At 51.1% G+C, this 24,088-nt stretch overlaps 1 protein-coding gene across 2 annotated transcripts in view; it reads left to right on the top strand.

The window, feature by feature from the left end:
• Positions 1–23,581, top strand: part of COX10 (cytochrome c oxidase assembly factor heme A:farnesyltransferase COX10) — a 110,618-nt gene extending 87,037 nt beyond the window's left edge. Inside the window, exons 6-7 of one of the 2 annotated variants that reach the window (XM_082603322.1) lie at positions 9,217–9,449; positions 21,756–23,581. In XM_082603322.1, the coding sequence (XP_082459448.1) occupies positions 9,217–9,449; positions 21,756–22,159 (637 nt within the window). In that variant the 3' untranslated portion in view covers positions 22,160–23,581. Of the gene's footprint in view, positions 1–9,216; positions 9,450–15,772; positions 16,055–21,755 lie in introns of those variants that run through there. The other variant, XM_082603323.1, reaches the window with a different exon arrangement.
• The last annotated feature ends 507 nt before the right edge of the window (positions 23,582–24,088 follow it).

The following is a 24,088-nucleotide window of genomic DNA, read 5'->3' as shown; positions in this document are numbered from 1 at the left end:
CTTCCAGTATCTATAACTTGAGACTTGTTTAGAAATAAAAAATTCCTAAATAAGGTTCTGGGGAGATGTTTTCAAAACAGTTATTTGTGAACACTTTTCCCAAAAACTCAGGTCAAAACTCAAATGTGGGATTTATGTAGGAAATTAAAGTTAAATTGGCTTGCTTTGATTAAGGTTTTGAGTTTTCTTTTGTTTTTGAAGAAAGGGAATTTTGTTTTACAATTTAAAAATCATTTATTCTGGAAAAATGACCAAGAAACATGAGATTCATTTTTGTCTAAACCAATTACCTGCAGAGCTGCTTAAAATATAAAGCCTTCTTGATTTAATATAACATTTCATAGACCTCTCTGACACATTACTTAAACAGAAAGGCCACATTTCTCCAGTAAATTATTTAAAAGGTAATTTAAATTACATTTAAGTGTAATAAGTAGGTATCATGTTAAAGCTTGTATTTTTTCATTTGTTCCTAATTTCTATAGATTCCACTTTGATAGAGCTACTAAGGATTGGTCTTTAGTAAACAAAGAAATACCAGATTTTATGGGAGGAATAAATAATTCATAGAAATGTGTTGACACATCCCCCTCCCACTCGTATCTCTTAGTTTCTTTTCCACGGTAGCCTTGGCCAGGAAAGGCACAAGTAGAAAGACCTCACACTGATGCTCAGTAGAAAGATCTCTCAATTTAAAATGTAATTCAGTTTTGGATGTGAGTTTGGAAATAAATCACCATTCTACCCTCAGCATGAACTGTGAACCTATTTGCATGAGTGAGTGAAGGGATACAAAAGAATTTTTTTTAGCTCAAGAAAATTGCTAGATCTTTTTCTGCCACCTTTCCCCGCCCCCATCAAGTAGTGCTGTTTTCCTTATTCACACATTTTTTTTTCTGTTTTATTGACAATGAGGAATGTTTTGCAGCATCGTCACACCCCATTCCCCTGCTTTTCTGATCTTTCCTTTATAACTTCACTCCAGCAACATCCACTCACAGAGATATTAACTCCTCGGTTCTTTTTTTTTTTTTTTTTTTTTTTTTCTTTTTGCGGTATGCGGGCCTCTCACTGTTGTGGCCTCTCCCGTTGCGGAGCACAGGCTCCGGACGCGCAGGCCCAGCGGCCACGGCCCACGGGCCCAGCCGCTCCGCGGCATACGGGATCCTCCCAGACCGGGGCACGAACCCGCATCCCCTGCATCGGCAGGCGGACTCCCAACCACTGCGCCACCAGGGAGGCCCAACTCCTCGGTTCTTAATAAAAGCCATCACAGCTACTGTGGTAGACGTGTAAGCGCACATTTAAAAAAAAAATGTTTGGGGGCTTCCCTGGTGGCGCAGTGGTTAAGAATCCGCCTGCCAATGCAGGGGACACGGGTTCGAGCCCTGGTCCGGGAAGATCCCACATGCCACGGAGCAACTAAGCCCGTGCGCCACAACTCCTGAAGCCCACGCACCTAGAGCCTGTGCTCCGCGACAAGAGAAGCCACCACAATGAGAAGCCCGCTCGCCGCAACTAGAGAAAGCCTGCACACAGCAACGAAGACACAACACAGCCCAAAATAAATAAATTTATTTTAAAAATGTTTTGCAGGTGATCAGCCTAGTTTCTCCTGGTTCTGGTTTATTTTTTTGTAATTTGCTGTAATAAAATTAAATTCTTAATTTAAAGTTATAATTGGAGATAGAAATATTCTGCCATTTTAATTGTTATTATTAGAAACATGCTTCACAGCCATCATACATTTATAATTTATGATTAAGAACTGACATTCTTGAGTATATATACATGCGTTCTCATATTCTAGTATATATCCGTTACGTCTTTATAATTATGAAAAAATAAATCAGGGGAAACAATTTATTGCAAGTTTATCAGCCTCTACCTCCAGCTCTATTTAAATAAGTCCTGTATTTAATAACTCTGTCTCGTATCACCTGTTCTTTTTCGTGCAGCTGATGTTGCAACTTGAGAGTTCATAGTACTTGTGTTTGTTTAACGTCTGTCTTCCTTTCTAGACTAAACTCTGCTCTCTGTCTTGTTCACGGCTGCTGTACCCACACCTAGTGTAGCGGCTGGCTGTGTAGGCAGTGAGAGATTTGAATGAATAATGAATGAACACCTTGAGTGAGCACTCTTAAGTGCTTTATTTACATTATTGCATGTAACTCATAAGCAATTCTATGGCATAAGTGTCTCCCATTTCACAGATGAAGGAACTGAGGCCAGCAGGTTAAGTAATTTGCTCCAGGTCACATAGCTCCATGGGGTAAAACCCCTGCCTTCCCCGTGGTCCTGTTACCGAGCCTTATGTGTAAGCCAGTTTGACTCTGGTTGCAATCTTGCCATCAAAAGAGTCCTAATACAACCCTTACTTTACAGTTGAGGAAACTAAGGACCAGAGAGGTTAAATAATTAGCCCATTTTTATATAGATAGTTAACATCAGAGTTCTCATGAGAGAACTCAGAACCACCTGATTCCTGTACAGCATGCTTAGTTATGCCATATACAGAAACCAGAATGATAATATGAATAAAGAGTATCAAAGCATTTTCAGAAACATTTTTGTTGTGGAAACGTTCCATGGGACACAATGGTAGAGCACACTGAACCCCAGGACACCCATCACCCAGAATCAACAGTTATCAAGACTTTGCCACCCTTGCTTCATCCCGCCCTTTCAGTGGCCAAAACACGTTAAGCCACATGACTAGCTTAGATTCAAGGTCTTTGGAACAGAGGGGTCGAGGGATACCGCTGAGTTCCTGCGTTCGCTGATGGCAGATCTAGTTCACAGCGCTGAGTGCTTTCCACTGCAGTGACGTTTATGTAAAGACAAGTGAAAGTGGGTGACTTACCAGGCCAGCACAGTCAGCACTGGAAGCAGAACAAGGGTGCAGGGTTCTGTCGGCTCAGCCTGCGTCAGCTTGGCCAGACGCAGGCCAGGTAGGACCAGCGTCACGTTGGTGATAGTGTCGCGGTGGGTCTCCAGATCACCTGGGTTCCTAACAAGTTCCCAGGTGATGCTGCTGTGACTGGTCCAAAGACCATGCTCACGACAGAACCACAGGTGCAAGGGGTCTGCCAGCAGGTCCCAGCGAGACCTTCTCCCTTGGGTCACCCCAGCCCAGGGAAACCCAAGGAAGCCTCCTGTTCGCCTTCCTTCTGGTCTTACCTCTAGAAATCAGGCCTCCAAGTACCACTTGAAGTGTGGGTGAACTGCTAAGGAATTTAAGTGAGGAAAAAATGTCAACAAAAATATTAAATAAAGAATAAATAAAGGGAGAAATAATGGGGGGCGGGGGGGTGTCTCTCCCCAGGTTTGGGATACTTTCCAAAACCCATGAACAGGGAGACTAGGTGGGTTTTTTGATCAAGGGCTGAGCAGTATGATTAGTAGGAAGAGTACACTGAGTAATTGACCTAAAACAACAAGAAATCAGTCTTTGACAATATTGCCTTTCAGGTCTTTGAGATTTAATTCTGAGTACATTTTATGAGACTAAGGCAGGAAATCGTAGGTGTATAACCGAGATGAGAAAGGAGTGCGCTTTCCTAATCTTTTTCTGTATCAAAAATAGATCTCTTTATTAAAACAGCTAAACTTAAGCAACTTTAATATCGCTATGATATTTAAGGATTTCACGGTAAATCCAACTTGAAAAAATAACCCAGATACCACTTGATGTATTTCCTCTTTATTCTTGCTCGTCCTCTTCCTACTTCCAGCTTCAAAAAGAGCCCTTGGCTTCTTTTACTGATGTATTTTCACTGTGTGCAAAGATTCTAACCAAAACCCTGTGGGTCACCCTTCGTTTACTTAACTCTTTTATTCTGCCTTATTTGAAACAAGGCTTCTGTTAACTTCCAAAGGTATGTAAAATGTAACAAAAGTGATCAAAAAAGTCAACAAAAAGGAGACATGGGAGAGACAAGGAGAGGCAAAAGCAGGAGCTAATAAAACGGCGGCGCGATCACCCTGGGGTCAGCCACCACCGAAGGCCGCCCGGAGGAGGGGGCCCAGCCCTGCTGCCCTGCTTTACCCACCGTGGGTTTGGGGGTCTGGAAGGTAGATTACGGCTACTGGCTACCTGAGTGCTGTTTCTCTCAACTGAGCATTTGATAAAAATAGTGCAGTGGGATGATCGTGATTCATTTTCCTCAAAAAAACGCCTAATAGGGACCTCTCTCATGAGGGGAGTGAATGCTGGCCCTGCTGGCAGGCAGAGGGCTCCTTCTCAAAAGCAGATCTGATCGTTTCCTTCCCTGATTTAAGAAGCAGAGGACTTCGTGGACTCTGCATCTGCCCAGAGACCTCCCCATGGCCCTCCCTACCTCTGCTCTCTGACCCGTCCGGCCCCCAAAACACGCTGCCCCACCCTTTGCCTGCCTCCCATCCGTCCATCAGGGTTTGGCTTCAACATCCCCCAAACTTCCAGTGTCTGCTCCACACCTCTGCTCACTCTGGGTTCCTGCTCCTGGAAGGCTCGCCCCTCACTTGACTGTTCCACCTGTTTCACTGTCTCCCACGCTGGGATAAGCACCCCCAGGATGAGGACTATGTCTGTCTTGCTCACCGTATTACATCCCAGGTCTGTCCTTTGTTTCCAAAAAATGGAGTGCTTCCCAGCTGTTTGCACGTCAGGGAATGCAGTAGGAAGTTAGGCCACGTGGGCAGTGGGGTGAACTGAAGGAGCTGTGAGCCCACAGGAGGCTGCTCCCAGCGGAAGACCCCAATCCCCCAGCCCCCTGCAGCCCCCAGAAGTGAGAGCATCAGTAAGTGGTATTAGACCAGTACCCCCCACGTACCAGTTAGAGGGTGAACCCCGGGTTACCTGAATGAGCCCGCAAGGAAACCCGAGTACAGGTCCTCGTTCCGAGTCTCAGTTTCTCATCTATAAAATGGAGATAATACTATCTATCTCAGTAAACTTGTCTGACTTTATTCATTTTTGTTTTGTTTTCAATGCCGCCGTGCCCAGTGTTGATACAGGTTCTGGGAATAGGCTTTCTCTGCTGGTGGGAGTGTAAACTAGTATAAACTCCCGAGTACAGGTTGGGGTACAAGTCAAAACCCCCAAAAATGTTCATGTCATCTGACTCAGTGATCTGGGAACTTATCCTCAGAATGTATCATAATCAGAGCTGTGAACAACGACCTGTCTATGAGATATTCATCCCAACATTATTTCTAATTAAAAACTGGAAAAATGCTGTGTCCAAAAAGACATATTGATTGAATTAATTGCGGTATATCCACGGAATAGGCCACTATGTAACTATTAATGATAATGGTGTGAAATAATTGTTAACTGCATAGGGAAATTATTAAGATATATTGAAAATAGAATAAGCAACAAAACCACAATTCACTGTGTTCTCAGGCTTTTTTTTTTTCTTTTTTTAAAGAGCCAAGCAAAGCAATTCTTTCTTTCTTTTTTCATTTTTGGCTGCATTGGGTCTTTGTTGCTGCACGCAGGCTTTCTCTAGTTGCGGCGAGCAGGGGCTACTCTTCATTGTGGTGCGCGGAGCTTCTCATTGCAATGGCTTCTCTTGTTGCGGAGCACGGGCTCTAGGCACGCGGGCTTCAGTAGTTGTGGCATGTGGGCTTCAGTAGTTGTGGCACGCGGGCTCTAGAGCACAGGCTCAGTAGTTGTGACGCACGGGCTTAGTTGCTCCGCGACATGTGGGATCTTCCCGGACCAGGGCTCAAACCCGTGTCCCCTGCATTGGCAGGCAGATTCTTAACCACTGCACCACCAGGGGAGTCCCTGTTCTCAGTTATTTTTAAAGTAGATGTATCATTGGAAAAAGGCTAGAAAGCTATAAACCAATGTTTCTTTGAAAAGCTAATTTAGAATCTTTTGTGTGATTTTCTTTTCTTCCAAATTTTTGGAAATGAACATATGTTACTTTTATGGGGGGTTTTTCTGCCCTCTCCCCCTCTCTCCCTCCTTTCCTCAAATGTAGGGGGGAGAGTAAGTACTTCTTTTTTCATTTTTTTAAATTTAATTTTATTTTTTAAAAATTTTTATCGGAGTATAGTTGATTTACAATGCTGTGTTAGTTTCAGGTATACAGCAAAGTGAATTAGTTATACATATACAACTATCCACTCTTTTTTTAGGTTCTTTTCCCATATAGGCCATTACAGAGTATTGAGTAGAGGTCCCTGTGCTATACGGTAGGTTCTTATTATCTATCTTATATATAGTAGTGTGTATATGTCAATCCCAGTCTCCTGATTTATCCCTCCCCCCATTATCCCCTGGTAACTATAAGTTTGTTTTCTACATCTGTGACTGTACTTCTGTTTTGTAAATAAGTTCATTTGTACCCTTTTTTTAGATTCCACATATAAGTGATATCGTATGATATTTGTCTTTCTCTGTCAGTATGACAATCTCTAGGTCCATCCATGTTGCTGCAAAGGGCATTATTTTGTTCTTTTTTATGGCTGAGTAACATTCCATTGCATATAAGTACCACATCTTTATCCATTCCTCTGTTGATAAATATATATGTTTATGAAAAATAAAGCACATGAGTATAAACTTCACAGAATTAGTCAATGGGGCACTTTTACTCACAACATGAGCCGACCCCAGGCTCCTTGGACCAGGAAGGAAATGGGTTCCCTGAGTATCTGGGCGCTGAGAATGATCATCCCTACATGGGTGGATGTCCTCATTTTTGTTTACATGGTTTGTCAACCTACCCAATTTTCATTCGTGACCCTGAGCACAGATTTAAACACCAAACTTGAGTCTCATGATTTTCTGTGATTCCGACAAAGGTCAGAAACTAAACTTCCACGTAAAATCGCCTATCTCAATAAATTAAATTCACGCTCACTTTTGTAAAAGGGCTTTTTATAACACTAATAAATTTGAATCCAACTGGCTTCCACAGTCCTTGGAGAAGGAGTGAACAGCCTTTTTTTTTTCCCACAAGGTCCAATTCAGGAAAAATAAAAATGTTTATGAGCCACATTTTTCTTCCACTCAAATAAAACTAGCTTTTCAGAGTCCCACAGGGGAAAAAAAAAATCTGTTCTTTTAAGCTATAAAGTACCTGATTGAAAGAAGAACAGCAGTTACAATTTTTGCACTGCTTCTCAGCCATTTCAGTTCTACTTTCTGGACCAATGTGCAAGGTGACCCCAGGCGTCTTCCTCCCCGTGCCCCTGGAAAACTGTGTCTGCTCTACAGGGAAGCTAGGTGGTCCAGGTCACATGGTGTGTATCACATGGTGTTTATCCAGGTCACAGCAGAGAGAAATCTGCTTCAGTAGGTGTGAGGGAGAGAGTTGGGGCCGATAGGAGAGGGAGGGATGGGGAAGTCAAGGCTAGTTTGGGTTTGGAGGGGATGGTCAGAACTTGGAGAAATGTGAACAAGGCCCTTGACGTGAGGATGTGGCTCAGTGGAGGGAGAAGGTGAAAGACAGACAGGGAGGGGATTACACAGGAGCAAACCTGGAGCGTTTGCCTTTAAAAATGAGAGAGAAAATTGGAGGAAGAAGTCAAGATGAAGGTATCCATCACTCTTAGTAAGAGGGAAGGATGTCTGTTGAGGGGTTGGGGGCTGGAGGGGGTCTGGGGCCCTGAGAAGCAGCAGAGGAGTTGCCACCATCACGCTGAGGACCAGGAAGGGAGAAGAGCCCCGGCTGAGCCCCAGCGCGGTGGGCCGTCGGGTGGGAGTGTTGGAGGGGGGCCAGAGCAGCTCGAGGGCCTGTGGGAGGCGTCACGCATACACGATGTAGAAGAGGTGGCGGAACAGGATGGAGATTCACCCCCGGGGCTGAACACGCGCCGAGTCTCAGGAGTGGTTCCTGGTTCTTCATCCGTGGCGCCTTGACAACAGCAGACCCCTTGTATGGTCTCTCTTTCCATCAAGACTGCCATTTTGCTGGGTTCCACCTGCGGGCCCAGGCGGTCACAGCCTGGGAGGAAGGGGTCAGTGCCGGTCCCCACATCAGAGTGGGAGCCAGGATTCTGCAAGGGCCCTTCCCCCTTCACGGGCCCCCGCCCCGAGGTCCCCTGGTCTCCAGCCCATGGGCTCCCCGGCCCCCCTCGCAGCTTGGCTTTTTCCTCGAGGGACAGGCAGGCAGTGTCAGGGACATGGCCGCACCCACACGCGTACCTGCAGGGACGCGAGCCGGCCTCCCTAAAACCAGAGCCTCCTCGGAGCTGCACCCGTGACGCCTGCGTCCCCGTGGGCATGTGCTGGGGCCTGCGAGTGAGCCGTGGCTTCTCCAAGGAGGAGACAGGCTCAAGCGCCCTCCTTAGGTTTCTTCAGGGGAGTAAAGAAACATGCAGATGGGCAGGGACTAGTAGATGCAGTTTGTCCACAGGCTTCGAAAAGGCTTCTAAAAGGCTTCGAAAGGCTTTGAAAAGCCTTTCACAAGAGGCCCCAGGAAGTCCACTGTATAAAGCAGGCTCTGTTGAGAACCAGGCTTGCGGTCATCTTTGGCGCTGTAGACTTTTATCTGACAATTTACGTATAGGGCGTTGTGCCACCTCTTTTGAAAGCTGTGTGTCCATAAACCACGGTCCGGCTGGGCAGCGCGATCACCACGGGCGGCCCCTGGTGTCTCATTGCTGGCACAGAGCTGGTGCCGTGCTGAGCCTGTAATTTATTACACATAGTGGTACTCAGACACACTGTCCTTACGCATTAGTACTAACTGGGTGATGTTTTTAAATAAAGAATAAGTAAATGGACAGAACTGCTTCCAGAAGTAGGATACTGGTTTTTGCCCAAACCCTAAATCCTGGGTTCCAAAGGGTTCATCTGTCACCAGATGAACTTCCCACCAGCTGTGCAGCAGAACCGTGTGCAAAGCAGGTGCCGTGTCGGGCAGCCCTTGCGTCAGCCCTGGGAGGAGGGGGCGGTCACTGCTGCTCAGGTGAGGACAGGGAGGCCAGGACATCCCGCGGCCTGGGAGGTGGGGCAGGGCCTCCTGTCGAATCCGGGCCTCAGCGGCCTCCACTCTCTTCACTTCGTTAGTCCCGGCTGGCAAAGCCAGGAGGAGCAGCCCAAGCTCCTGCAAGCCAGTCCCTCCTCGTTTTAAATGTCATCCAGAGGATATCCTGGTTCAGGGCAGAAGCCAGGCCAGCACCACCCACCAGCTCGCTTCCCTGTACCTGTGCCCCACGTCGTGATTGTCTGGAGCTGAAAGTGACAGTTCTGTGTCCCCTGCTCTCTTCCAGCCCGTTGCTAGCTGTGTCCTTTGCCGCTTGCTGTGCAGTTCCAGGAGTTGCCCTTCTGACCTGGGGCGTAAATCCACTCACGGGAGCTCTGGGGCTCTTCAACATTTTCCTGTACACCTGCTGCTACACCCCGCTCAAGAGGATCAGCATTGCCAACACGTGGGTGGGAGCCGTCGTGGGGGCCATCCCTCCCCTCATGGGCTGGACTGCGGCCACGGGCAGCCTGGATGCTGGTGAGTGTCTCAGCGTCTCTCCACAGACCCGGGGCCGGGTGCTGGCCCTGCGAGCTCAGGGGCTCTTGCATGCGCTAACACCGCTGGTCAGAGGCCACTTCCTTCCCTGAGCTGCGGTACTTGGTGGTAGATGCCATTCTATTCGGTACCAATCCTTTGGCAAGTGTGCGGTTGTGGCCATTGGAAGTATCGAGTGCGGAGCTGCAGGGAGATCGTGTCAGCGTGGCTTCCGGGTGAACAGATGCTCTCACCAGTAGGGAAGGGCTGAGAGAAAGCAAAGGGCAACAGGTAGAATGAGAAGGAAGCACCTGAAAGTCCGGAGCCAAGGCAGGCCTGGTGCCGTGTGGGGTGGGTCCCGATCCTGGAGGAGGTGTCCGGGCCAGCCCGGGCACAGCGATGCTGCCTTGTCAGCAGGCCTCCTGCACCGACTCTTCGCTCTCCCAGAACCAGACTATTTTCCCCTCTTAGGAGAGGACAGACTATTTTCATTAGTTTCTAATTTATTTTTATATGATTTGCTTACATTTTTCATGCTGTCTACAATAAAACCATTGAAACATTCCTCCAGTTTTTTGGCTGGGATGTCACAAGTAAATTTGTGGGGTGAAAATAGCTCCTTTTTACCATCTGTAAGGGAAGTTTCACAGTCTAATTAGTCAAGTAATTAGTGTTTTTCACCAACTTAGGAAGGAAGTGGTGAGGTTTCCTGCAATATATGTAAGTACATATTTTTCACATAAGCGATCAAAAGGCTGTTGACCATAAACCGTTGCCCTAGAAGCCACGTTTCTGAAACGTTTTCGTAAAAGCTCTTACGCTCCCATTTGGAAGCTGACAAAGGGGATTGCACCTTTACCAGGATTGTCTCTTACGATGGCTTTAATATCCTGTAAATGTTGGCAGTTTCATGAATCTGCGAATATAATATTCTGAAACGTATGTGCTCGTTTGTTCTGTGATGAGCCTGAAACCAGTCTCCTGCGAGCGGGAGATGGCGTCAGCCCCTCTGTGAAGGGCTCGGCCCTGGGGGAGGGGGCTTGGGTTTGGGGCGCCCCCGCCCTTAGCTGGCTGCCCTTCAGAACCAAACCTGACCTCCTTACGCCTCCCACCTGGGACTGGAAAGCCCCTTCTCATGGAGCTGTTGTGAGGATTTGCTGACTTGCTATTAAATCTCCCTCAATCATAAAGCTGGTGTTGATTAGTACAGATGAAGGAAGGTCGTGAGATTTGATTCACTGGCAGAGTCTGAGCGGTTCCCGCTTGTTCCCTGGCCGTTGTTTTGGGACAGGCAGATGCCTCCCGGCTTAGGGGGAAAGAGCACTGGGTCCATCAGCGATCTGTGTCTTGGGTGAGGGAAGTGGGAGGGAAAGCAGGGCTCTGGCATCCCTGGACCGGAGGACGCATGAGCTACTGCCCCCACCCCCCACCCCCGTTTTCAGTTGTAAATTTAAAGAGCCACCTGGGCACAGCCAAACCTCCTGGTCAGATTCCTGCTGTTCAGTTCAGCCTGGATCCCCACCCTTGGCCCAGCTCACCGCCCCCTGCTGTGCCCTCCAGGCCTTTCCAGTCACCGCCCAGACACTGGAAAGCAAGCAAGGCGCTCCCAGGCTCTGCCTCCCCGCCCCCCGCCCCGCACTGTGCGCTGTTCCCATCCATGGCCTCCTGCCTAAGCCCTCGGGATGCCTGCTCCAAGCCACCTGCCTGCCTGATGGACACAGCCCAGACCCTGTTCAGTTTCCTCAAACCTGTCACAAGGAACAAGGCACCAAAAACTACCTTTTCTGTCCAGGGAATCCCAGCCAGGGCCAGGGTCAGGGCCAAGTGTGACAGCCCCAGGTATCGCTTGGAGGTATGTGAGGGTTGTCCAGTCCAGGGCCGTGGAGAACTCAGTCACCTTTGTCATGCAGGGTCCTCGGACCCAGGTTCTTGCTGAAGGCTGGAGGCCCCTGGCAGTTTCCTGCGTAGAGCCTGGGCTTCAGCATGTGTTCGAGCTGCCTCCCCCGGAGGCCAGAGAGAGAAGGAGCTTTTCAGGTCCTCCCACTTAGGACGCACATCCAGGTGGAGCCCTTATTTGTTCAGCCACAGTCCGGATCTGGCTAAACTGCTAATGGGCATATTTAAATTTTTTTTTTTAATTTGAGGTATAGTGTTTCTGCAATCCAAAGTTAATCATTTGTATACAAACTCATTAATGAGGAACAGCTCAGGGCCAGGCTGTACCTTTTATAGGTAGCGGCCTGAAAATGCACATTTGTCTTGAGAAACGAGACCCTTCATCTACCTGAACTGACCTTGGTGTAAAGCAGAGCAGCCTGAAAGGTTTGTATAGCCGCAAAAAGAAGGTCCTTCTGCAGTTTTTGTGATTGACTTCTATTATATCCCTTTTGTATAAATCTTGAAGGTGCATTGTGGGGCACACATGACAACATGGTCTACTGCCCCCAGAATCCTTAATTACCACAGATCAAATCACACACCCAAAGCCTTGTGAGGTTTATATAGAAAGAGGAATGCTACTTTAAATAATGCTTGCAGTTGCTTCAAAAGTTTCAAAACATTAATTTGATAGGTAGAGCCAACTTCAGCTAAGCAGTAGATCTTTGAATGAATTGAGTAAATGAAATAATGGATGAATGAAACAGTGAATAAGTAGCTTCCGTTTTAAAGATGAAAAAACTAAGGTATTCCAAGGTCAATCGCCAGATATATATTGAGCATCACCTATGAGTACAGAAGGAAATGACACAAAGAAATAAGGCAGAATCTGAGAGAATGTAGTTGAAAGATTTTTATTCCTGGATTTTAGGGACTAAGTCGGCTATGATTTTATATAGTTTTATCATCTTCTAGAACTGCACTTTGTGCTATGGCAGCCGCTAGCCAAAGTCCAACACGATGGTGCTCAAACTTTAGTGCGTATCAGTCACCTGGATGGAGGGCTTGTTAAAACTCAGGATCCTGGGCCCTTCCCCCAAAGTTTCTGACTCAGTGGGTCTGGGGAGGTGCCTGAGAGTCTGCATTTCTAACAAGTTCCCACATGATGCTGATACCCCTGGTCCAGGGACCACATTTGAGAACCGCCAATCTGAAAAGGCAGAACCAGCGAGCACTCTTGCTGTTAGAATGCCCTGGAAATACCGAGGGATTTGGGCCAAGGGCGTGGCAGATGGTATTATCAGAGATGCGCCAACAGTGTCATCTGTATTATTCACCGAGGTTGTTGTATCTCTTCTGGGTTCTTATCTTAGGGGATGTGTTTGTTTGAAGGAGCCCTTCTGAGAAAAAACAGCCAGCAATGTTTCCTTTCTTCTGTGGTATCTCCAAACCATGTTGTCTTTAAACCTCCAAAAACCGGTCACTGTGGTGCAGCCATGAGGAGAGAAGTGTTTGGAAAACTCTGTTGAGCTTGCTGCTGGGGAGGGAGGGGGAGGTGGGTGACAGAGGCCCGCTTGTCTCGCGCCTTCCCGAACCGTCCCCCCAACCGCCACTGCATGCGGGGTCCTGAGAGATACAGGGTCACTGAAACCCAGTCCCAGTTCTCACTTGTGTCTCATGTCTCAGAGTCTTCAGGAAGAGGCAGGCCGGTGATCAAGTATTTCCCTGAGCAGAGAGCTTTAGCGGGCGCTCCGGGCTCTCCTAAATTGGCCCCCAAATCGGTCCAGGAAGACTTCGGAGCCGAGTGACTTCTGAGTTAAGTCACGGCCCGTTTAGTTGAGGAGGGAAAGTGCTTTCCAAGAAACGGAAAGTGTGTGCACAGGGGTTGGTAGGCATGCGAGTCTACACAGACCGAAATCCGTGCCTCCGTCCCAGGATGCCGCATACCAGCCCCGGCATTCATTTCAGTCGCCGTCCCCCTGACCAGGTGGACTTGGGCTGAAGCCCTTTCCTGGGGCTTGGTAGACATTGGTTATGATTGGAGGGGCAGCAGCTCGGGACCGTGTGTGATGGGGATCCTGAAGCCTCACCTTCAGGGTCCTGCCTCGAAGGACCTGACTCTGGTCGGGAGGAAAGATACCAGATCTGTAGCTACAGAAAACCGCGTGCTTCCCAGACGGCCGACAGAGTGAAGAAATGCAGTGTTCGGAAGCACCCTTCTTAGCATCTAGATCTTTCTGTGGTTTTTGTAGTGGCTACGGGGCCAATCAAGACCTCCAGGGCACCGAGCACGGAAGAGATGGTGCTGCCTTCCCGCCTCCAGTAAAGATGTGAAACATAAGACAGCCATGGGGTTCTGATTTCTTTTCCCCACAACAGCATTGTTGTTGGTGGTTTTGTTTGTTTGTTTTTACCACTAGTGGAAAAGAATTTCTCGCTGTTCTAGATGCCCCAGTGGTGTGGGTCCAAAGCCTGTGCTTGATGTGACCCTTCAGAATCCAGCTCGGTGTGGGTGGGCGAGTGAGGCTGGATTGGTGGGCAGGGGGAGGGGGTGAGGTGAAGACAAACAGACTAACGGATGGAAATTGTAAAAGCTAAACAAACATTAGGTGTTCTTGGTGTTTGCTGCTTTGTAGCTGCACAAAGAACTGTGAACAGCTAGCTCTTCTCTCCCAGTGGAATTTTTGTTTCAGAGGGTGCCAGCCCCAGCCAGGGCCCAGCCCTGAAAGTGCTCTTTGTGTCAATAGAGATGATCATTACAGTGGAATTTTCTCCTGTGTCCATCCTCCTCTGAGACCCAGGCTTAGACCTTTCCTCCCACCTGCCTAATTACTTTGCTTTTTGAGGGTGGGGGGTGCTTAACTGCTGTTAGCAGAAAACATTAAAAATGCTTAGCAACTAAAACTCAGGAAGGCCCAATAAGAGGGCTGGCTCATGGTGCAGCCAGCTCGCTGCCTTATGAACGGAAATGCTTGCTTTGATTCTGCAGGCAGTGGCCAGCAAGGAGACAAGTGACCTGCACGCCCTGGGGAGGGGTCTGGGGTGGGGGGTGCACCGCGGATAAGTGCCCGACAGCAGATGCTCCTGCTTGGCCCGGCCTCGAGCCGTACATGGTAGCCTCTCAACAGCATTCGCCTCCAGAGATGGTCTAGTTTATCCCGAAGGCTTTGGGTTAAAGTCCCTTCCCCCTTCCCCATGCCAAAGCCACCTCTCTTCCCATCACCCCCATTTCTTAAAAAGGCTCAGGTTCTGTTTTGTTATTTTCCTATATTTGAATAAATCCCCGGTCTTGGGTGTTTATGGCATGCTTCTGGTGACTGCCTTGAGGAGATTTGTAAATGGCCTTTGGTTTGTAATTCAGATGTTGTTGTGTGGTCAACATTAATTATGTCAGCCAACATTCAGTTGAATGTTACAAATGAGGACTCGGAGAGACGGACTCTTATCAGGAAGTGACATTTGACAGATGGATGGTTCTAGTAACAAAAAGAGAATGAGTTTTTTAGCCTCAGCTGGTAAACTACAAAATGTTAAATACTGTTTCACTTTATTTACCTCCTTTATTCTGGGATGAGAAGGTAGAATAGAATTTACTCACTCATTCATTCCACAAATATTTATTGAGGGCTTACAAGTACCAGGCACTGTTTAACCCAAGCCCTTTTGAAGATTTCCTTTAAAACACTGCCTCACTTTGAAATCAAACTCGAAAACAAGTAAATTCCTTTTGTGTGAGATTTTTCCATAACTAGTCTTAGAGCTTGAGATTGATTAAGATAAATGACATTTCTAAAGACAGAGTGACCAAGAGACATTACAGGAACATTAGCAAACCAAACAATATTTAGAGCCCTCTCCTCTTCAAAGACGAAGAATCAAAAGTCTGAGAAGGACCGTATGAGAAACACGCAGTGAGCCGGAGGTCGGCGGTGTAATTGGCGACCGTTTGGCACAAAACGCGCCCGGCCTTGTCACCCCTGGGTCGCGTAGTCGGGCAGGATCACAGGAGCTGGAACACAGTAGATGAGGCCTGGCCCGCAGTGCACATTTAGTCAGTTCTGTTCAACAAACAGATTCATGCTCGGGTGATAAAGGGACAGACCTTCGAGGGTGAGCTGAGGAGTGGGGAGCAGGTGAGTTTCCTAGAGCACCCACAGAGGCTCGGAGCCCCCAGGGAAGCGGGGGGAGAAGGAGGGGAGGGGTCACCTTCCTCAGAGTCAGGGCTTTGTGCTGCCTCTGCCCCCGACTGTGCTTCAAATGAAACCTCGGGTGGCTCCGCATGGACGGTGGGGCGTGGACAGCGGGGCAGGGACCGTGGGGAGTGGACCGTGGAGGGAGGCAGGGAGAGCATCCCTTCTCCTCGCCTCGCCTCTTCATCATTCCCCAGTCACTGCCAGGGCATTCTTCAAGGGCAGGCGGCCATTGCCGACTCTATTTCCTATTTCCAGGGGACTTTTCATCTCCCCTTTGTCGCCATGCAGTTGATGAACTGGCCCCCATCCTCTTCCCTTTCTCTGCGGCGCCCTGGAAGTTCACCACATGGGGGAGGCTGACCTGTCCCACAGGCACCTCTGTGTTCACCCTCAAAAGAAGGGCTTTGAAACTGCTGACTATGAAGCTTTGGACTTGGCTGTGCTCCCCAAGCCAGCCCCAGTTTACATGAGCACAACACCCCAAAGCTGCTGAGGGCCACATGGAGAGAGGGAGCCCACTGTCCACGGAGGGAGGACTGCCCGAGCCCAGCCCGGGCTTCGCTGGACCTGCGTCTCTCCTCCTTTTCAAGTCCCTGCATGGGCAGCGAAGGGCAGTGAATGGTTGGGGTCGGGGTGGGAAGGGTTGAACGTAAGCCCACCAGGCAGCAGAGAAAGCGAGCTGAAACCACTGAGCTCCATTCCAGAGGAGTGTGTTTTGGAAGAGCCCATACAGAGTCAGAGCTCCAACTTGGAGAGTTTTGTCTCCACTCTGTTGGGAAGCCATTTGGCTGGGATTGCCTTGGCTTTGTTTGCCAACAAAATGATGGAAGTACGCTACGGACCTGAGCAGAGGGGACAAGGGTGAGGGTCTCCGCCTGCCGGTGTGGCATAGAGATGCTTGGGAGATGTTCCGAGAGTATTTTCCAAGAGTCACTGGGAAGACACTGGCTGGCCTTGCCTCACCTAAGGAGCCCCCCTAATCGGAGAGGGTGCCAGGAGATAAGGGTTCCCCTCAGCTGGTCACACACAGCACAGTCGACGAGCTCACCTCTGTTTTCTGTGTGTGGAGGGAAGGAAGTAAGGCCGCAGACACCTGGCCCTTCTCTGGAGTTGCCCCCAAGCTGGAATCATGGCGTCACGATCTCAGGAAGTTGCTGTCCTCTGGAGAGTCCGTTTGCACAGATACTCCAACTATCTCACACGTTTCCGTATCCTGTATATTTATAGACCAACAGATATTTGATTAAAAGAAAGGAAGCAGACATTTCTTCTGGATATGATTAAACCAAGTATGTATGAAGATTCTGCAGACCGGTAGGAAAATGAGAAAACACATTGAAAAGAAGGAGAAAACGCATGGCTTGTGTGAATGGATTGAACCTCAGAGACCATCTTTGAATCTCAGTTTACATATCACTTCTTCCAGGAAGCCTTCCCTGACCTCTCCAGGGCCAACTGAGGTCTTGCTCCTGTGTGCTCCCCTGAAGCCCTGCACTGAAGGTGACATTCCTGGGCTGTGATCCCTTGTGTGTTGTCTCTGTCCCTGGCCAGACTCCAGCAGAGGCCTTGAGAGTAGCCGGTGCCTGCCCTATAGTGGGCAAACAGTAAATATTTGTTGTCACAGACCATGGGCCCAGTAAAAACAGACTGCTTTGTGGAGGTGAAGCCTTTGAGTCAGGAAACCGAGGGCTTTATGTTCCTCCCACGAGGAAGGTGGGTTCCCCCAAGGCCCCTGGACTAATTCCAGCCTTCCTGTTCTAGCTCGCCTTATCTTGATGGAGACAGTCATTTGTTTTACATCTTTTACGGAGCCGAGGCCTTGCAGCCCATCGAGGAGAGCTGTGTGGGGTGGGGTTTTCTGATTACACTCCTTGAAGGCTAAGCTGTGATTTCTAAAGCTCTTTCATCTGTGACATGACCCAAACCCCTACCCAATTTCCTCTCCCAGAGAAAGCAGCATGCCACTCTTACGAAAGTGATTTTTTTTAATTATGTTATTTGAAGGAGAAGCGTAACTAAAAATGTGTATTGAGCAAAACAGAATACTCCAATTGGCACAGAAAAAAAGAGGGCTTTTGAGAAAGACAAGCAGGATTCCACATGGGAGCCTGATGTCTTAACCGTTTCAAGCCTGGTTTCCTGGCTGAATTGGCTCTTTCTCGTCTATTGCAAGAGCAAAACAGCTCCTGAGCCCTGACTTACCTGTCCCCTCCCCGGTCTCTGCGTGATCCCTGATGCCATTCCTGTGGGGACACAGCTTGGTCTTGTCGGCCCCCCTGGGCTAGGGCTGCGCTCAAAGCCTCCGAGTGGCCCGGTGCCCCAAGAACCAGTCACACTGCCTCCTCTGTGCTGGCCCCTCTGACATCCAGAGATGGCTCTATTTTGCCATCGGAATACGAAGGAGAAGTCGCCTTCTGTCGCTCTGTTTTCCACTTCACTTGTACCTGGGTGGTGCCCCCTTCCCTTCTGTCTTGGCTAATTCCCCAAGGGTGCTCACTGTCAAGAAAAATATTACCTGTGTGTTTGTAACTGAACAACCTTGTTTTGTTTTGTTTTTTTAAGGCACCAGCCTCGTACCTTAATAAGTGGGATTTCTCCTTCTAGCGAGCCTTCCTCTACTCTCCTCCACTGGTGTTCTGATGACCACCTGGCAGTCCCTTGTTACCGTTTTCAATTGCTGTTTGGCAACAGCTTTCTAGGAGAAGGTGCTGGTACGTGGTGCCAGCGGTGCTGAATAGCCTTGGGCCAGTTACTTAATCTCTCATCTATGAGGTGAGAACAGCTGTGCCTGTAGGAAGGTGCCGGGAACAGGAGAGCGTGGACGTGATTCCCCTCCGCGGGCCTGCGTACAAGCCTCCAGGCCTTCGTGGGGACGGATGTCTGCTGGGCAAACCTAAAACGGCCACAGAGAGAACCTTCACGTCTCCACCATGAACCGTGAGGGTCCCCCCCGGAGGAAAAGGCATCAGTGTGTGCCACTCCAGTGCCCCCCAACCACCTGTCCCCTCGGTGGTCTCTGCCGCGTGTCCCCCCTCCCTGCTCTCCGCTGCTCTGGGGGAGATGCCCCTCCCCATCGGGTGTGCAGGTACCCTGAGACCCGGCCCCGCCCTCGCTGGCTGTCTGCTCACTCCCCATGCCTCCCCCGCAGCCTGCACGTCTCCCAGAGACATGACGAGTGCCTCTTCCCAGGATCAGTGCAGGTGAGATGTGGCTCACACACCACCTTTGGGGACGCCTTCCCTGAGCAGCCACTCCCAGGTCGCCCGCCCTGCCACCCTCTTTTGATTCTCTGAGTAGCAGCCGTCAGTGTCGCCTGCATCGTGTGCACCTCCCCCTGGACCCCGTGCAGGGCTCTGTCACTTTGGCCGCTGCCTCTCTGGCCTCCAGGGTCATACCTGGTGGGTGGCTGACGCCATCCTCTGTTTGCCACCAGATTCAACAAATAGTGGCTGCTGCTTTTTTTTTTTTTCCTGGCCCCGCGGCATGCGGGATCTTAGGTCCCCAGCCAGGGATCGACCCTGCATCCCCTGCAGTGGAAGCGCAGAGTCTTAACCACTGGACCACCAGGGAAGTCCCAGTAGCTGCTGCTTTTGCTGTTCAAATTGGAGTGTGTCTACATGAATGAAGATATATATATATATGCTAGTTATAGATAGGGTTAAAATGGTCTGGAGGGGATTTGAAAGCCACCCTACCAAAATAGGGACCCTAAGGGCAAGTCTTTGCCTCCTGGATTGGAAGGCTGATGACGAGTTGGTTGACTCACAAATAAAGATCCAAAATGAAGAGCGGGTTCCTTCCTCTGATCCTCTCTGGCAGGTGCATGGCAGGACTTGGAGCCCACACTTACTTTCTGGAGGACTCTCAATGATTTGACTGTGTTTTCTCCTGGTGAGGGTCCTGTGTTAGCAGTCGCCGCCCCAGACCTCGCCCTGTTTTTTTGCACATTCCCACAGACGAGGGGCTCAGAAGATCTGCATCACCATCTAAGATAGGACAGCGGGTGCACATGCTCAAGCCCCCTGCAGGACAGTGCTTCCCAGGGTGGGTTCCAGTGGGTCCTCAAGCTCCCAGTTCTCGGATCAGGGGCCCCAGAGGCAGGTGAGGGTCTGAGACACAGGGAACCCCGAGTGCGTCAGCACGTCCGGGACCCTCCGAGGAGGAAGGAAGCAGGGGCAGTTGGCGGTCCTAAGGTTCACACATCAGTGCTGGAAACGGGGGTCTTGGGAATGGTTTTTGTGGAGCAGTTCTCTGTGCACATGGGCTCCGGGGCTGGGCTGGAGGACCCTTTGCCCCATGGTATGCAGCGCTTCTCTCTGGAGATGAAAGAAAGAGGAACAAACCCTCACGGAGTTCACATCCCGGAGGGAAAAGGAAACAGGTAATGACGGGACAGGTGGCTCACTCCGTGGGGGAAGCATCACAGCCCAGACCCTCCTCACGACTTGCCATGTGGATGTCCCAAGGGTGTGTCAGACCGAACACACCGGAGTTACCCTCAGGAGCTGCCCTGCACGGCTTCCGGGTGTGTCCTCTAGGGCGCGGGGTCTCCGGGCACCCCTGGGCCCAGGAATCGCTCCCGACGCCTCCCTCCCTTCTCTGCACTCACGTCCTGTCACCTTTGCCTCCTTGGTCCCTCTCAGGCCCATCTCTCCTGCTGCACTGTCACCACCCCGATCCTCACTCCCCTCACCTCTCCTCTCCTCTCCTGAGTGATCCGTCCAGAGCTGCCTGGGCCCCTCCAGTGTGTCCTTTCACCAGGGCCCCTTTCCTCAGCCCCTCTCGCCACAGGCACACGTGCACTCTCACGCGTTAAGACCCCTCCACGGCTTTCTGCTGCTTCTAGGATGGAACAGTCCTTGGCGCCACCTTCAGAGCGGGGGCGGGTGGCCCTGCCCGTCCCTCTGGCTGATCCTGGAGCCGGGCCCCGCTGCTCTCTGCACTCCAGACACATGCCTGCCTTCTTTATTTTAATTTACTTTTTAAATTATCATACAGTAAAATCGACCGTGTTGTTTTGATGTACAGCTCTGTGGATCCTAACACACGCCCTAGTCTTCTTGTCATGCCTTGACTGCCGCGGCTCCTGCCCGGGGGCCTTGATTACCTACCGCACTGGCCTGGTCACTCTTCCCTGGCGCAGACATCCTCCTCTAGACGTCTGCTCCGCTCCACGTGCTGCGCCCCGTGCGCTGCGCCTCGGTGCCCTGCGCCCCCCTTGCACATGCTTCCGCATAGCCGCCGCGGGCCTCTGGATGCGCGGCTCTGGGGGAACTCGGCCCACGTGGCTTGGCGCTCACGCTGCATCCGCCGTGCCTAGGCCGCGCTCGCCTCTCAGTGGGCGCTCGGGGAACGCGCCCTGTGTGAGGGGAGGAGGAATGAACCTTCCGCTCAGGAATGGCTGCAGCTCCTTCCGGAGACCGGGCTCAGTGCCGCGGGGGAGCCGGGGTTGAAATCAGACGGGCTCCCGCTGAGTTCCTCCTTCACCTCTTGTTGGAGAACTTAGCATCATCTGATTCGTTTGCTTAATGAGGAGTATAAAACCTACCTCAAGTCCTGCAGTCGGATTAAGTGAGGTGACTGTAGAAGTCTTTGTTAGAAGGAGGCACTCAGTAACTGGCAGCCTTCACCCCACCGAGTTGGGGGGAAGATCCAGTTCCGGAGAAAGGGTGCTCAGGTGTTCACCTGTCCTGAGAAACCGCAGAGCCGCTGCCCCTGTGCTGCTCTGCGTATCCAGGTTGCGCTGGGGAGTCCCCCGCCCTCCCTGCGGTGAGGGCCCTGCGCCCCGCCTGCTGCCCCCGCATCCCCGGTGCCGCCCAAAAGGACTGCGGTTCTGTCGGTGCTGAGCGGGGAGCTGCCACCTGCCCGGAGCGGCCTTCCAGCTCGCTGCCCAAGCCCCTCACTCGCGAGCCGGCTGGTGGAAACTGAGCTAAAAGACCGGCCCAGAAGGCCATCTGGGACTGGGCCTCCCCTGAACGTGTCACCTCCTTTGTTGTCGCGGTGTTGGCACCGCAGGGGGCGGGGGGCGGTCAGGTGCCACAGGTGCTCAGCCTTGTGGGAAGCCTCCCGCCCCCGCCCACCTCCATCTCTGAGCAGAGAGGGGAGCGCAGACGCGCGAGGACCCGAGGGAGTCCGGCTTGCGGGGTGGGAGCGCGCCGCCAGGGCCGGCAGCTGTCGGAAGGGTGCCTCTGTAAATCTCTGACGACGGCGTGTCTTGCTTCCCCAAACCTCTGTGCAGGAGCGTGTCTTCTGGGAGGAATCCTCTACTCCTGGCAGTTTCCTCATTTCAACGCGCTGAGCTGGGGCCTCCGCGAAGACTACTCCCGGGGCGGCTACTGCATGATGTCGGTCACCCACCCGGACCTGTGCCGGCGCGTCGCCCTGCGCCACTGCCTGGCCTTGGTCGCAATGTCCGCCGCGGCCCCCGCCCTGGACGTCACCACGTGGACCTTCCCCGTCATCGCCCTCCCCATCAACCTGTACATTTCCTACCTCAGCTTTCGGTTCTACAGGGACGCAGACCGGAAGAGCTCCCGGAAGCTGTTCTTCTGCAGCCTCTGGCATCTGCCCCTGTTCCTGCTGCTGATGCTGACCTGCAAGCGGCCGGCTGCGCAGGGCGACGCGGGCGGGCCGCAGAGTTGACGGCAGACCGGCGCGTGGGGAGAAGCAAAACACATCCAGGGAGACGCACAGGGGTTTTTTCTTTTTTCCCCCCTTTGCTGTTAGGCAAGGATATTTTGGTAATTCCAAAGCACCAGGAGAGAAGTCGCTGCGTTGAGAACAAGATTGTAAACTAATTTGGTGCTCGGTGATCACTCGACAACTCTTTCCACGGTGATATCCAAAATGCTCCCCAAATAAGAATTGGGTTGGCTCTGCAGGTTTAGGTAAGGAGAGCATTTCTCTTTGAGGGTCTTTACAGAGCTCTTCCTCTAACCCCACCCACTTCGTCCTCCCCCTCGGGTAGAAGTGCAAGCTCACCTTCCTTTCTTAGCCCATCCACACACACTTCCCAGCTGCCGACCAGGGTGGCCGGACGAGGTGCACACTCGCACTCTGGTATCTGTGGTTCCGTGGCCTCTGGTCCCTCGCCGGCTGTCAGAAGAAATGCAGGCTGCCAGTCGCAGCCCCCCTTCCTGTGAATGAGCCAGGGCCCCCGGGTCCAGCTTCCTCTGTCCCACACACATCCTCAGCCTCATCTTCCCTCAGAGGATAACAACACCAAGGACATGCTGCTGCCCAGCCTCTGCGGGAGGAATTCCAAACGGTTGTCTGGGGAATCTCAGACTGGACCACCCACCGCCCACCCTATCATGTATCAGCATTTCAGAAACTCCAGGGAATCAAAGGCATCTTTAAAGTTCACTTTAAAATATCCGAGGTGTCAGAGCGTTTCTTTCTGGAAGGGTCATGCTAGACTTAACTAGAAATCCCTCCGGCCCTGATCCATCTCGTCCTCTTTAGTCACTGCTGCGGTCATCAGCTCGGCTCAAGGCTGAGTGAGAAGGGAAATCAGAAAGGGGCCGGCCGGCCCACATAGCTCACATTCTTGTCCCTTTAGGGAGGAACACATTTCCATCCTGCTATCTTCTAAATTCAGAAATTAGCCTCCGCACGTCCGGTGGCTTGGAGAGCCGGAAGCGGGAGCTGGACTCCGAATGGGGGTGCTTAGTGGGCCTGGGAGGCGCATGGGTCCCCGCAGACAGGGGCGGCCTCCGTCACCAGCAGTCTCCTCGGCCCTCACACCCACCTGCTTGTCCACTGTCCCATTTGCCCGAAGGTCTTGAAGCTTAAAAGGATACTTTAGTTACTCAGTGCCCCGGAAGGAATCCATTTGGGAATTTATGCAACACTTAAACAGTGCCTGCAATAAGCCTGTTCTCTCAAAACTTTCCAAAGCGACTGCAGGTAGCATCTGATTTCTGTCTCCGCTTACCTGAAACATCACCTCTTGGCTGCGTCCAGGTCGCACTGTGGGAACTGGCACGAGTGTGTCTGGTGGGGACATCCACAGCCCTCAGATTTGTAAAGCGAGTCGGTTCTCTTCCTGCTGCAATAAACCAGCAGCTCAAACCATAGTGCGTGTGGCGTCATTCCACTCCATCTCCGGTTCCTGGTGGAACCGATGACACTTGCCTCACTTTAATGAGCTGGGAGGAGAGCAGAACGCCCCAGCCGGGGATGTTTCTTATTGAGGGGGTGGAAGCAAGCAGCCTGCGCTCCTGAAAGAATCCGCCTGACACCCACCCTCTGCTCTGGATCACCCAGTCTCTCCCTTCCCCTCCCTTCAAAACCATCGCCCTAGAAATGGTCCTTGGGGCCTCTCTGACCTCCTGACTTGTCGTTCCCCGGCTCAGAAAATACAGTGCCCAGTGCGCAGTCTGAACAACAAATGATGTCTCAGCTCCTTGGTGCTCAGACCCCAGGATGAGAACCTTCCACGGGAACCCCTCACTGCCACCCCCACCTGCACCCCGCCGCCATGCTGCTTCTCACACCTCCCTGGGGCTACCCTGTGCTCAGACCACCACCTTCCCAGACCCCTGTCCCTTCATCCCTGCGGGAACGTGG

The sequence above is a fragment of the Mesoplodon mirus genome, assembly GCF_964341445.2.
Source record: "Mesoplodon mirus genome assembly, chromosome: 18".
Lineage (NCBI taxonomy): Eukaryota > Metazoa > Chordata > Mammalia > Artiodactyla > Ziphiidae > Mesoplodon > Mesoplodon mirus.
The sequence above is the reverse complement of the archived record's forward strand: the minus strand, read 5'-3'. Positions and strand labels throughout refer to the sequence as shown.